Source organism: Lasiodiplodia theobromae (assembly GCF_012971845.1).
Source record: "Lasiodiplodia theobromae strain AM2As chromosome Unknown scaffold_7, whole genome shotgun sequence".
NCBI lineage: Eukaryota > Fungi > Ascomycota > Dothideomycetes > Botryosphaeriales > Botryosphaeriaceae > Lasiodiplodia > Lasiodiplodia theobromae.
The window spans coordinates 725,591-738,685 of record NW_023336563.1 but is presented as its reverse complement, the minus strand read 5'-3'; the positions used below and the strand labels follow the sequence as shown (position 1 = coordinate 738,685).

General features: G+C 51.0%; 3 protein-coding genes across 3 annotated transcripts; 1 reads left to right on the top strand and 2 right to left on the bottom strand.

Moving 5' to 3' along the window:
• Positions 1-3,817: 3,817 nt before the first annotated feature.
• On the bottom strand, positions 3,818-4,857 carry LTHEOB_2883 (MYND finger family protein; the record flags this gene model as incomplete). Its single annotated transcript, XM_035511744.1, has 3 exons — positions 3,818-3,949; positions 4,018-4,687; positions 4,835-4,857. 3 exons carry the CDS (start codon positions 4,855-4,857, stop codon positions 3,818-3,820), a joined length of 825 nt encoding a protein of 274 aa, XP_035363609.1.
• Positions 4,858-8,707: 3,850 nt separating this feature from the next.
• Positions 8,708-9,662, top strand: LTHEOB_2882 (Peptidase M43; the record flags this gene model as incomplete). The annotated part of the gene is made up of 3 exons (XM_035511743.1): positions 8,708-9,133; positions 9,201-9,535; positions 9,590-9,662. 3 exons carry the CDS (start codon positions 8,708-8,710, stop codon positions 9,660-9,662), a joined length of 834 nt encoding a protein of 277 aa, XP_035363608.1.
• Positions 9,663-11,314: 1,652 nt separating this feature from the next.
• Positions 11,315-12,442, bottom strand: LTHEOB_2881 (uncharacterized protein; the record flags this gene model as incomplete). Its single annotated transcript, XM_035511742.1, has 1 exon — positions 11,315-12,442. One exon carries the CDS (start codon positions 12,440-12,442, stop codon positions 11,315-11,317), a length of 1,128 nt encoding a protein of 375 aa, XP_035363607.1.
• Positions 12,443-13,095: the final 653 nt, after the last annotated feature.

Genomic DNA, 13,095 nt, shown 5'->3' with positions numbered 1-13,095 from the left:
GCTCGTCATCACTGACATCACCCCACACTCACCTGTCCATCCCCCGCCTCGAGGAATCCCCACTTCCCACACTCCAGACCCACCAGGAGGCCCCATCCACCGATGCAAAAAATCCCACCCCCATGACCCTTGTTCGTTTTTTTTTTTCTCCGCGCTCGCCCCACACATTCGGTCAGGATCACGAGCTTGGCCTACTCACGCCACCACCTTACCTTGTCGATTAAAAAACTCAAGATCCTGTACTCGGCCCGTGCGTTTGGTTCGGAGCGGGCCGGGATGGGGTGTTCGCAGACGTCAGCCCGCTCACCCGCCCGCACCGTTTCGTTTCGAGGGGAACGGCATGCGGCTCGCGCTGACGGTGGCTGCGATGACTGGCGCGATTGGCCGGGCGCTGATGCAGGAACGTGCAGGCATTTGGCCTGGCTTTCGTCATTAGTGCGGTGCTTTTGCGCTCGCCGTTGTGGAGTGCTAGATTCTCCCGGCACTATGGTTCTCACATTAATGCTTGCTTACGCAGGGACCTGCGATTGCTGCGCGTGACCCGACACGCTGTCACGGTGGTTCTTGGGCAAGCGCGCTTTTCTTTCTGAGCGCAAGAGTTTGGAAGTTGGTGTTGGTTGTTCTTGTGGCGCGCGTGTGCAGTGGCGAGAGATGGAGTTTGGGTACTTCGCAGCGACGTACACATGTCGAAGATGGGCGATATCCTAGCCGTCCGAGGGCCATGAGGACAGTTGCGTAAGTATCTTAACCTCGATGTACTGGTGATATGAGCGTCGCTGATTCCCTGCCTGTGCTTTGTTAGAATGAGATGCGCATGTCTCTCTGCTGACAGCTACGGTAGACGAATGCAAATATTATGTTTGCAACATGACGTAGCAAGAGCTACCAAGATCATCCAAGTGGTTTGCATCGGACGGGTGCGTTTTCCAGGGGGGCACCTTCAAGTTCCCTCTTTTTTTTACATTCTGGTACCGCCCAAGGCTTATCCAAGTGTCAGTAATATTATCAGTACTGCCTTGCTTTCTGTGCATGGATGGTACTTGTCCCGCCGGAGAGACATCATCCACTCTTTCGGTACGGGACAGTGACCATTCCCCGCCACTCATTGATCTCATAATGTACCTCGGAATATCGTATGGATACCAATACTCTCAGGTCTACCACCCTTACGTGCGACAGACTTCTCGTCTCGGATGTCGAATCTGATAATTCGGTTGTGCTCAAGGATGATACACCTAGCAATTGGGGTTCCTTCAAGGATCCCGGCGGGTATCCGTAGCCGATTAGCCTTCCTGAGTTCGGCAGCTGATGGTGTTGGATAAAACAAAGCTCTGCGCACACGACAAAGCCAAAATCTCAGATTCTGTCTTCTTTAGTCAAAATCCAGTGGCTGGGCAGGTAGTTACTGCACGTTCGCCTCGTAGACCACATGACCTTCAAGCTGGCGCTGCTTTTGTGGGGCTTCTACTTCCGTAGTATTTCTCCAGGCAGCAGACCCACATTGCTGGCCGACATTGGTAAAGTAGCCGCGCTCGCTTCTCACCACGTCAGTCTCGCTTTGGAACAACCCCCCACCTTCCAGCCTTTTGCCGTAACTTCATCCACTGATTCAGACGTGCGCAACCTTTTACAATCGACAAGCCTTTCGGCTACTTATACTTTCTTGTCGCCGAGATCAGATCGCCCTCTTCGCCACGACTCCGGTCCGTTCCATTCGGCTGTCGACTATGTTTATTCGCATCCAGGATGGCCACTCCTGACAATCCATCAAATTACCAATACAAGAAGCTCCAGGACGGCCATATCCGGCTTCTCAAACTTAGGCCCGGCCCGCGCTCTGGAGCGCCCGCGATTGCGGAGATCTTCTCATGCCTACTGGAGGAAAGTCCCGAATATGATGCGCTATCATACGTGTGGGACAAACCTTTGTGCATCCGAACCATTGTATTTGGAAAAGCCGGGCAGATCCGCGTATCTGCTAATGTTTTTATGGCGTTGAAATGGCTGCAACAACAGACAAGTGAGCGACTGATGTGGATTGACGCCATTTGCATCAATCAGGGCCAGGGAGAGGAAGCCACAAAAGAGCGTGAGGCTCAAGTCAAGATGATGGGCAAGATTTATGCCAAAGCGAAAACGGTGATAATGCACTTCGGCCCCTCTGCTGCCAGATATAATGGAGAAACCATCGAACGGCTAATGTCATGGCTCCATAGCCAGAATAATGAACTTCTTCACGACGTGCGTACTTATGCGGCGACGCAAAGACTAGCCGAAGAGGAGTATTTCAAAAGGACTTGGACAATCCAAGAGGTCATACTCGCAAAAGAAGTCTTCATTCTTTTCAGAGATTCCCTTCTACCCTGGCCACTGATGCTCTCGAAAATCCTCAAACTTCACTTTGAATTGCACATAACCAGAGATCACCCATTGGCACATATTCCTATCGTGCAAGTTCAAAACCTGCTGGGTAATGATCGCAGCCCAGGGCTGTCGGATGTGCTGAGGGCCACTGAAGCATCAAAAGCCACAGATCCGCGGGACAAAATTTACGCCCTGCTTGGATTGATTAAAGAAGACCCGGAGCACTACCCGATTAAGTACGATCCGTGGACAGCAGCAATGGTTTTCGCTCATTACACTTTCCGGTTCTGCGAAGAGAGAAACTCGTTGGACGCACTGGAAAAATCTCGGCACATAGCTCCAAGATCCATAGAACTACCATGTATAGAAGGACTGCCATCCTGGGCGAATGACTTTACCGATACCCAAAAACAGAGACGCCACAATGCGATCAACAAAGGATGGTACTCGCACAGTTCTGAATGGTCTAAAACGAGATTTTGCGCACACTATCACCTTCCTCTCTCGATCAAATTTGAGCTGGGTCAAGATCTTGCTCTAGACAGCCAAGGTCGGAAGGTCGGGGAAATTCGATACATATCTCAAAGCAAGTTTGGTAGATACGGAAGCTCAACATACGAACTTGAACTTCTCTGGCGACATCTCGACGATCTCACAGATCCCGCAAGGCCTTTTGTTGAGTGGAGCAGCCTATCGGACTTCCTGGTCGCCTTCTTCTGTACCCACATTTGTGATCCGGGCGATTCAGAAAGCCAGATGGAGGAACTAGTCAGAGAGGAGGTGAAGGATATTAGCGTTGAGAATGGTAAAGACTGGAAGCGGCTGGTACGGCGTCTGATCAACTATTTCACAGAGCCCGAATCAATATTCATTCGTATGGCGGGACAGATGCCGGGATGTTGCACAGGGAACTCTCTCTTCACTACCGACAATCCCTTCATGGGACTAGGATCAGGCCTTGCTCTCCCTGGGGATATTGTTTGCGTCCTTAATGGTGGCAGAACGCCGTTCATTCTCCGAAGAACCAACACCATAAAGGACGAATATCAGCTTGTCTGCGAATGTTACATGTATGGTATCATGCAGGGGGAGTGGATGCGAGACGTCAAGAAAGAGGATCTGGAATGGTTTCGATTGGTGTAAAAGGTGTTCGACTCTGACTTCTCAGAACTTTCACGAAATATAAGCCCTCAAATATGTTTCATTAAGTTTGATTAATGTCCAGTTTCTCAAACAGTGCTGGAAATAGCAATCCGACTTCAACCGCGTGTTACCTTCGAGACAGCTACCAGTCCTGATACAAGATGCAGAAAAGCCCCAGCTACCTCAAATAGTCATGTAAAGCAAAGCATGCTTCATTTCACCATCCGATGTCAAATGAAAAGCTTCCCCGATCCACCCGGAATATCTGCAACACCGCAGGCACTTCCCGTCTGCTCTGTCGTAGCTTTCCTTACTTTTCCTTCTTGGGTGCTGGGCTCTGAGGCGAGTGCTCGCTGATGACGTAGGGCTCTAGTCCGCAAGGGTCGCTGTTCGAGAGCCGAACGCCGTACGTCTGGAGATTTACCGGCGAGACCTTGCGCGGCTAGCAAAACGACCAGCTGTTAGCAATTTCACAAAGGTATACAGGGAGAAAAAGCATGATTGCCTTACCAAGCCATCCTTCTTGCACTCTTTCTTGTGCTCAGTCCAATGCTCCCTCTGGCACTCCGAGCTGCAGTATTTGATCCTCAGGCACTTCGCGCACGTCTTCAGCTTCACCCCCTCCTTCTTCGAGCACTTGGCACAGATTTCTTCATCCTCAGCGGTCTCGTACTTGGCAGAGAATACGGGATTCGGGAAATTGACGCCGATCTGGTCGGGGTGGCGCTTAATGGGGATCAAGTTGTGCAGATGGATCGTATCGATCAGACCCATGCCCTCCATTTTGAGCGGCGTGCCGTCGGCGTACACAGCAAGGGCGCGGCGCATCTGCTCTTTGGCGCGATCGTACATGCCCAAGCGGCTCTTCAGCGCGTCGTAAACGGCCTGGCGGAGCGGCTCGGGCAACTTGGCGCCGCATTGCATGGCGGCAGCGGCAAGGATAACAATGACGAGCTTGCGGCCCCAGAAGGCTATGTGCTCGTTGTTGTCACGGGCGCCACTAGCAACCTCAGCGATCTTGTTGATGAGCTTGTTGTTGGCGTCAAGCTGCGGGCGCAGCTTCTCGGGTTCGTTGTGCATTTGTACGTAGATGGACTCGGTGCCAAGCTCCGCGTCGAAGAATTCGAGGATGTCCACGTCACGGTCGGACTGGAAGAAGCCGTCCCCCCAGAAGCCTTGGCTATGGGTTTGAGAGACATACGTTAGCTTTGCGGGTCGCGTGATTCTCGACTCTTGAACGCGATGAATGCCGAGTGAGGGCAGGGTGGAGAGAGGTGAGGTTGAAGTGAGATAAAACTGGAGTCCAACGGGGCTGTGTTGAGCTTACATCGCGATCTGATCGGGCCCCATGCTTGTGTGTAACTGAGACGGGAGGCTGAGTGAGGAAGGGTTGTGAAGAGGGTGAGAAGGAAAGGAAGAGCATTGTGAGTTGAGTAGCTCATACCTAAACGGTTTTCAGGGTCCACAGGTGGGCGTAGTTGCCCGAAGCAGTCAGCCGCGAAAACACCTGACCTCGCGGTTTCCCACTCGGCTGCGTTATCTCCCATTCGACCGAGCCCGGGCATCGCCTGAGGAGATCACGAGTCGCTCGTTCCAGTTCCACCGGAGAGTGGTCGCCAATTACTTTTTGAACACCTCCCTGCCCACCCTCTCAGATTTAGCTATTTTAGTTTCAGCCTTATCTATAAACATGATTATACGGAGACAGCAAACATTTTGGTAATTCACTGTGCATGTTCTCGCGGGAACAAACCACGTACTCCATCTACGTGGGTAGTTTGGTTCAACGTCCAGATGCTTTTTTACAATTCCAAATCTCACATTCATGTCCCCATAGCTACTTACAATCCCTTCGCTGGAAGACAATATTAATTGGTTACTAGACATAGTAGGCTGAGATGCAAAGACATAACCGGGGGTGTCTCTCTTTCTGAAGTTAATCTTCACCTATAGGCGGAGCACTTTCCCCCAGACATTCAAGCCTTGCGAGCCTTCATCGCAGCGCTGACCCAAAAGCCGCGGTTCTGGAAGACGAGATCCGGGGCTCCGCAGCTGATGGTCATGGCGAGGAATGCCATTGGATCGTTTTCGCAGGGGCAAGCAGTGATTCCAATTCGTCGAGTTTCACAATATTAGGCAGCTTAGAAGTCTACGTCACATGAAAGAAAACAGCGTATGAACGGCCACTCTCTTTACAACCCCACCTCAACCCCGCTTCGCAGTCCTGGAACAGAATATCTTCTCTATCCAGACGACATGAATTCAGACGAGCAGCAACACCAGAGTCTTAGTTCTCCTCTCTGCCAGAGATGCAAGAGCATCGATCTGCAAGACTTCTTTTCTGGGGCCTCAGCTGGTACGGACCAGATTTTCCACGTCTTCGAACCGCCACACCACCTTCGACCTTCCGAATGCCCCCTTTGCTGCGCAATAGCCTTCATTAGGCCCGACTTTTCAGAGAACCATGTGTACCATTTGGTTCAGATACAGACAAACCTTGAAAGTGCAGGAGATCGCCTCACGGTCCGGCAACCTGAGGATGCGAAGGATCCCTGGTCTGTGTTCTGGGATCCGTGTATCTGGACTCCACACACAGCAGAGAAAAGACGAAGTCTTCCTGGTGGCCTAGGCTTTAGTTCTGACCTGCATCCGTGCGAAAACTTGACCCTTAATCTTCCAGGAAAGATCGATTTCGACATAGTGAAAGGTTGGATGAACAAATGCAAGAAAGACCATGGCAAGGGATGCGAGCTGAAATCGGGAACGAGCAACACCCCAAACCTACGGTTGATCGACTGCGCTACCAGAGAAATTCGACCCCACGAAGAGGGAGATACCTACGTCGCCTTTTCTTACTGCTGGGGAACACCACAAGCAAGTCAGGCTGACGGAATGGGCACTCCTTTCCGATTGCCCCAACATCTCCCGGCAACAATCGAAGATGCGATCCTGGCTACCCAGAAGCTAGGCATCCAGTACATATGGATCGATCGATATTGTGTTCCACAGGGCGCTGGGGACCCCGGAAGAAATCAGCAGATCTCCTTGATGCATAAAATCTACATGGGCGCTGAAGTTACCATAATCGCAGCTGCAGGAGATTCACCCACCTATGGACTACCTGGAGTGACTAGGGAGAGGAGAAAGCTACCTCAGATCCACTTCGGCTCGCATACACTGATTGCAACTTTGCCAGACCCTCGTATTTTGATTGCTTCATCGAAATGGTCAACCCGGGGATGGACCTATCAGGAAGGCTTGCTGTCACGAAGGAGACTGGTCTTCACCGATCAGCAAGTGTATTTCCAGTGCAATAAATACGAACCAGGCCCCATGGGTATGCCAGACGATTACTATGGCTGCTCGGAAGCCATGTCGTTGTCTTCTGCAAGTATCGACCCTTGCAACATACTCGAGGATGATGATGGGTTCTTCGAATTTGAATTAGACCATTTTGAAATCTGGCCACGAATCAACGAATACACTCAGAGGTCCTTGAGTCGTCAAGAAGATATTATGAATGCAATGTTGGGGATCTTTGAGAAGTACGCTGAAAGGAAATCGATGTGTTTAACTTTCAGGCACATCTTTGGCATACCTATCAGCTACATGGACGGACTGGAGAACCATGAGGCCGATTCATGGCAGGGTTCTTTCCTGCTCAACTTGGCATGGGAGCTTCCAACTCCAAGCAAGAGGAGAAAAGGGTTTCCAAGCTGGTCTTGGGTTGGGTGGGAAGGAACAGGTTTTGTTGGGTCATTCCGCTGCCTCTACCACCTGTGTCTCAGTTGCGAACAGCACATTGCAGCTGTCCACGTGGAACAGGATGACAGAATGCCAGCGGCCAACATGGATCTGTTGCATTGGAAAATTCCCCACATCATCTTCGATTGTCTATCTGTGCCATTACATATCAAGAATATCAGCCAATGCCCTCCACCCTGGCACGACAGACAACGTCCTCCGTTGGAGAATGAGCTGGATTTGCGAGTGCTGATGCAAATTGGGAATTGTATTCATTCTTACAACTTTCAGTTACTGCCGCGAGACTTAGCGGAAAAGCCAGGCCTCGACAAAGGGATTCCTTGCGTCGGCTTACTTCTTGATCCTCCGGTGCGTAAATATGCGCCACACTCCCAGTACTGTACGGTTGTGGTTCTTCTCGTTATGGAAAGCCAACAGAGAACTGGGACTGAGAAGACGGGACAACTTTATGAAAGGATAGGGAAGGCCGTCATTCCCAACGAGCACCTAGAGGGGGTTTCTGATAAGAGGGGATACTTTACTGTTGGTTGAAACTGATCTGCTACGGAGAGCTGTGGGAGATCGTGTGGCTGGAGCTTTTTAGGTTTCTCTTGGCTTATGTAATTTGCCATTTATCTATGGAGCTTCATCTTCTCCACCTGCTTATCTTTTTCTTGACTCAAGAATCAAGCAATCAGTTGGCGATCCTAGCGAATATCGAAACATTTGAAAGCCGAATCCTTGTCAAGTATTGCAATGCGCGAGGACTCGAACACGAGATTCACGTCGAAGTCACGACCAAATGGAAACGCAGCTCAAGGCGATACGGACGTTTGCACAGAACAGTACAGGGGTAATTAGATTAATCTACCGGAATTCAGATGGCGAGCTTGCTGAATTCAAGTGATGGGCACGCTTCGGGGTCGATAAGCGAGCATTTACTTGGCGGTCCTTGCTACCCGCCTATTCAAGCAAAGGCGCCGCACTTGGCACTTTGGGTCTAGCTGATAAGCGGCAACATATAAGCTTGGCACCCCCCGTCAGCGGTGAGACACAAGAGCCTCCAAGAAGCTTGGCCGGCGGGTCCTCAACCGACATTCACCTTTGCACACACCTTCCGCCAAGCCAGAAAATGGGCAAACGAACCCGCCTCGTCTCTTGTGGTTTCGAACTACGAGGCGAGCAGGCCCCCAATGGCCGAAATGCCTTCGCTTCCCCACTTCATCGCGGCTGTTCGCCGGTCCCTTATACGAACCAACTTGCACGCAATGGGAAGGAAACAAGACTTGATCTCTCCACTACCTGGCGAACTCATGGACAATACGAGCTATTCCTCGGGGTAGTAGGCGACATCCGCAGCGAAGAAACATCTATAAAGACCAAGTGATCCAGCAAACAATCGAACTCCCCATCCGTCAATCGCCTTCTCGACGCCTCCTCCACACCCACAGCAGCCATGCAGTTCAAGATCTCGCTCATCGCCCTCATCGCCGGCACGGCCTTCGCCCAGCAGCGCCCCCGCTGCGGCACCGGCGAGCCCTCTGAGGCGCAGCTCGAGGTTGCCCACGAGATGGGCCTGCGCGAGGCCGCGCTGCGCCAGTCCGGTCTCTCGGCGCGCCAGTCCGGCACCATCACCGTCGACACCTGGTTTCACGTCGTGTCCGCGGGAAGCAGCGTCGCTCAGGGCAACGTGAGCGAGCAGCAGCTGGCGGACCAGCTGGAGGTGCTGAACGCCCAGTACGCGCCGTACGGCGTGTCGTTCAACCTCGTCGGCACCACCCGCACCGTCAACTCGGGCTGGGCCGGCGACAGCAACGAGCTCGCCATGAAGCGCAGCCTGCGCAAGGGCGACTACAAGACCATGAACGTCTACTTCCAGCGCGTGAGTTTTCCTCTATCAACCCCAGATCAGCTTCAGGGGAACCCAGGACTGACCAAATGTTATACAGTCCCTCCAGCAGAACGCGCTCGGCTACGCCTACTTCCCGGACAACGTGTCCGAGGGCACGCAGGACTTCTACCTCGACGGCGTGTCCGTCATGGCGTCGTCGGTGCCCGGCGGCAGCGAGGAGCCCTACAACCTCGGCGTGACGGCCACCCACGAGGCCGGCCACTGGCTCGGCCTGTACCACCCCTTCCAGGGCGGCTGCTCCGGCGTCGGCGACGAGATCGACGACACCCCCGCCCAGAGCGGCTACGAGTTCGGCTGCCCCGTCGGCCGCGACTCCTGCCCCAACGACCCCGGTGATGACCCGGTCCACAACTACATGGGCTACTCGGATGAGTAAGTTGACATTGCTTTTGTCCTTCTTTGTTTCTGATGCTAACGGTTCAACAGTGCTTGCTTGACCGAGTTCACTCCTAACCAGGAGACTCGCATTCACAACATGTGGGCCCGTTTCCGCGCATGAGTGATGCAATGAGACGGGGGTTGGTGAGGTAATGGAAGAACAAAAAAATTGAAGATGTATAGAAATGTACATATGATCAAGGAGCATCATGTAGATGATGATATGAGAAGTCACAAGCGTACAAACAATCTATCGGGAAACTAAGTGACAGTTGTTGTTCAAATAAAGAATGTACCTTGATGGTTGCTGTTTCTGCCCCCTAACCAAAAAAGGAGATCAAGATCGACCTGCAGCTGAAAGTGCTTGGCTTGCAGATTACAACAACCGCCAATGGGAATATGGGAAATCTGGCGGCCATGACTTTTAATGATTTACCTTTTGTGCAGTGCGCAACGCAGAGATTGAGCATGCATTGTTCGTTGAAGTGACGGCTGCATTTTTCTTTGTTGCTACGTTTGTAGCTGTTCTCCAATGGAGGCAAATGATCATCGATTAGTAATGTAGTAGGCGTGGGTTGTCTACCATCGCACAGCGGATTAAAGTACACTAATCCTGATCGGGAAACAAAGAGCAGGTATCAAGGATGGAATTTTTTACACATCCCAAGCGTAGAAGTCATGAGTATCCCAGCACAACATCGGGCGACCTTGGCTGACTTGTGCACCGTTGTTGGCAAACAATGTTGGCCGATGGTTTTACAACAACTCATGTATTACTCGTGGCAGCTGCAACTGTCACAAACATGAAAGATCAACAAGCAGCCCGTCAAGCTTTCTTTGCCAATGACTTTCAGATTGCTTGCTTGCCCTTGTTCCGTTTGCTTTGTTTGCTTCCTTTGTTATCGCCAAGCCACCACAGCCCCCGATGAGACTTTGCTTAGCTTCTTTAGCTGTGGTACATTACCACTATTCGCCGCAAATGCTGTACATGCCAAATCATCCCCTTATGCCGAGTTTGTGCCGGTACTCTTCAGCCTTAAGAAGCCTTTACCGGCTTTTCGTTCTGAATAATGGCATCCCGGTTCTTCCACCAGCCTGAGATTGTTTGCTGGGGTATTTTAAAGTATTCTGAGGCCTCATAATACGTAGGAGGCCGGTAATAATAGCCGTTTTCAGCAGGAATTGGCTCAGGGGCCCCCGGCCTGGAACGAGGTTTCGGGCTTGTATTATCCAGTATTTTGTGGTGATACAGGAACATCAGGACTTTGATCTTCTTTGCAGGCGAATGTGTTTCTTCTTTACGTAATACAGGCTTCCTGTGCTTGTGTATACGCTCCTCGAGCGGTTTCGGCTTAGGACTTGGCTTTTTTCTTGGCTTTACGGAGGTGGTATTGGAAGAAATTTCTTGCGGGGACATTTCGGAGAACTGCATTGAATTGAAACGCGTTTGTGTGAAAAGATTACACTCGAATTTGGTTGTATTGTGGGCTGTGTTGTCTCAGGGGCGAACGTGCTCGTTCGCCCCTGAGACGATATATACATACACTTGTGCACGGACCCTGACACCCGTCACCCTACCTATCTTCGGCCTCTCACTGGATGCCGAATGCAGCCTAGCGTCACCACTAGTAGTCTCTCTATTGTCTAAGGTCATACGGTAGGACAGCAGATGAAGGTATATTTTTACAACGGGCAATTTGGCCTTTTTTCTTTCTCATTTACATGCTTACCTGTTTGTTCTATTTGTGTTTACCTGTTCTACCTGCGTGAATACTAATAGTCGAGCCGAGGTGTCGAGTCATAACTGGAACGGGACTTATTCCTGGAACGGGATTCATACCTGGAACGGGATTCATAATTGGAACGGGAATCGTAACTGGAACGGTACGAATGTGCAGGGTAATGACTGTGAAGTGATCCGTAGCTAGGCGTCCTGCGCCCGCTTCTACCGCCATCCCTATAGTCATCACCAGCTACCTTGCTCCGCCGCGAGATATCGAACGACCCCATCCTGCCTGTAGGGCGCTTAGTAATACGCATGGCCCTGCCATGGTCGCGGTTTTGCTTTGATACAAGCGTAAGGACAGGGTCCCTCTTGCTCTCCTGTGGCGTGTCTTTCTTCCTCCTGTTAGAATTGGAATTCACACGATAAAGTTCAGGCCACAACTTGTCCGGGCGGTACGCAAGGGCTGTCTCGTCGGCCAACTCGTTTCCCTCTACGCCCTGATGACTAGGCACCCAGTGGAGTTCCAACTCTTTCTCGTAGACGTTGACAAGCAAGTCTGCGTAAGCCAAGACATCGCTCAAGAGGTTGTGATCCCAGTTCGGAAGCTCGGGGCTCTCTGGCGAGATTTTCGTAAGCCTTGAAAGCATCTTACCAGAGTCAGAGAAGACCATGATCTTCTTCACAGCGTGATCGTTGGCGAAGAGGTCGTGCGCAAGGGCAAGGCACTGGGCGAGTCCACCGAGTTCACTGTTGGTGCTTTCTCCGATGTGGAGCATCGTGTAGCCGTTTTTGACCCAGTCTTCGTCATCAGGGTGTTCTCTGTAGACCACAGCACATGCGCACCAGCGCTTGTTAGTTTTCTCACCTTGGGAGGCGGCCAGTTGAACGAGGCGAGGCTCCGATGCCGTTCCGTCAGTAAACATTGACTGAACACCATCTTCCGCTCGACGGTTGGAGTATTTGTTGGCGAAGTTGAGCGCTTCGCGGTGCTTCTTGAAGAACACTCGACCCGCAAACTTGCGGACAGGTATGGGATCGCCCATGAACTCGTCGAAGTCGAAGTCGAAGTCGAAGTTGAAAATGAAATCTTCATCATCTGCGTCTTTTGTCGTTCCTGTAGGGTTCAAGGAGATGTCCTTGAGGGCATCTTCGATGATGGCTGTTGAGTTTTCCATGGTATGCTGAAGTGTAGCTCTGTCTCAGAGGATTGATGCGGTTGCGAAGTGAAGGTTGGGAGTTGTTGCTTCATTTTTGCGGGCATGTCAGGTCGAAGTTATAGCTTGGAGAGACTGCGTAGTTCAAGAACTGTGCGGCTACAGTGATTGTACACCATCGGGGAAGAACAAGACAAAACAAAATGTGATAACGCTCTGTTTTAAACAATTATGCCTCCAATAACGTCTTGTTCAAGTTGTGTTGATCATCTTAGCAAGACGTCTTACCATGTAGGAGCTCCGCTTTCGATATACTAAGTTTGGCGTGTGAAATGAATGGCTTGATTTTGTTCCTCGGTCCTCCATTATGTCTATGAGTCTGAACATGACCGGGTATTTCTTCAGAATGGTATATTTAGAGAAATGAGTAGAATATATATTGATGAATGCGCAGAATTACCCATAAGCTATCTGTGGGGCAGAGTAGAATATATACGCGCCAGGAGATAACAAACAGTAAATAACAAACGAAGAGAGGCGAATATCATGGAATCCGCTTGACACTTCGTCATATTTACTACCAGGTAGTTGGGAAAAGCGGGAATAGAGACAAATGTCATGAAACTAATCTTATTTTTCATCACTACTACTCATTGTCGCACGGCATTTGTGAT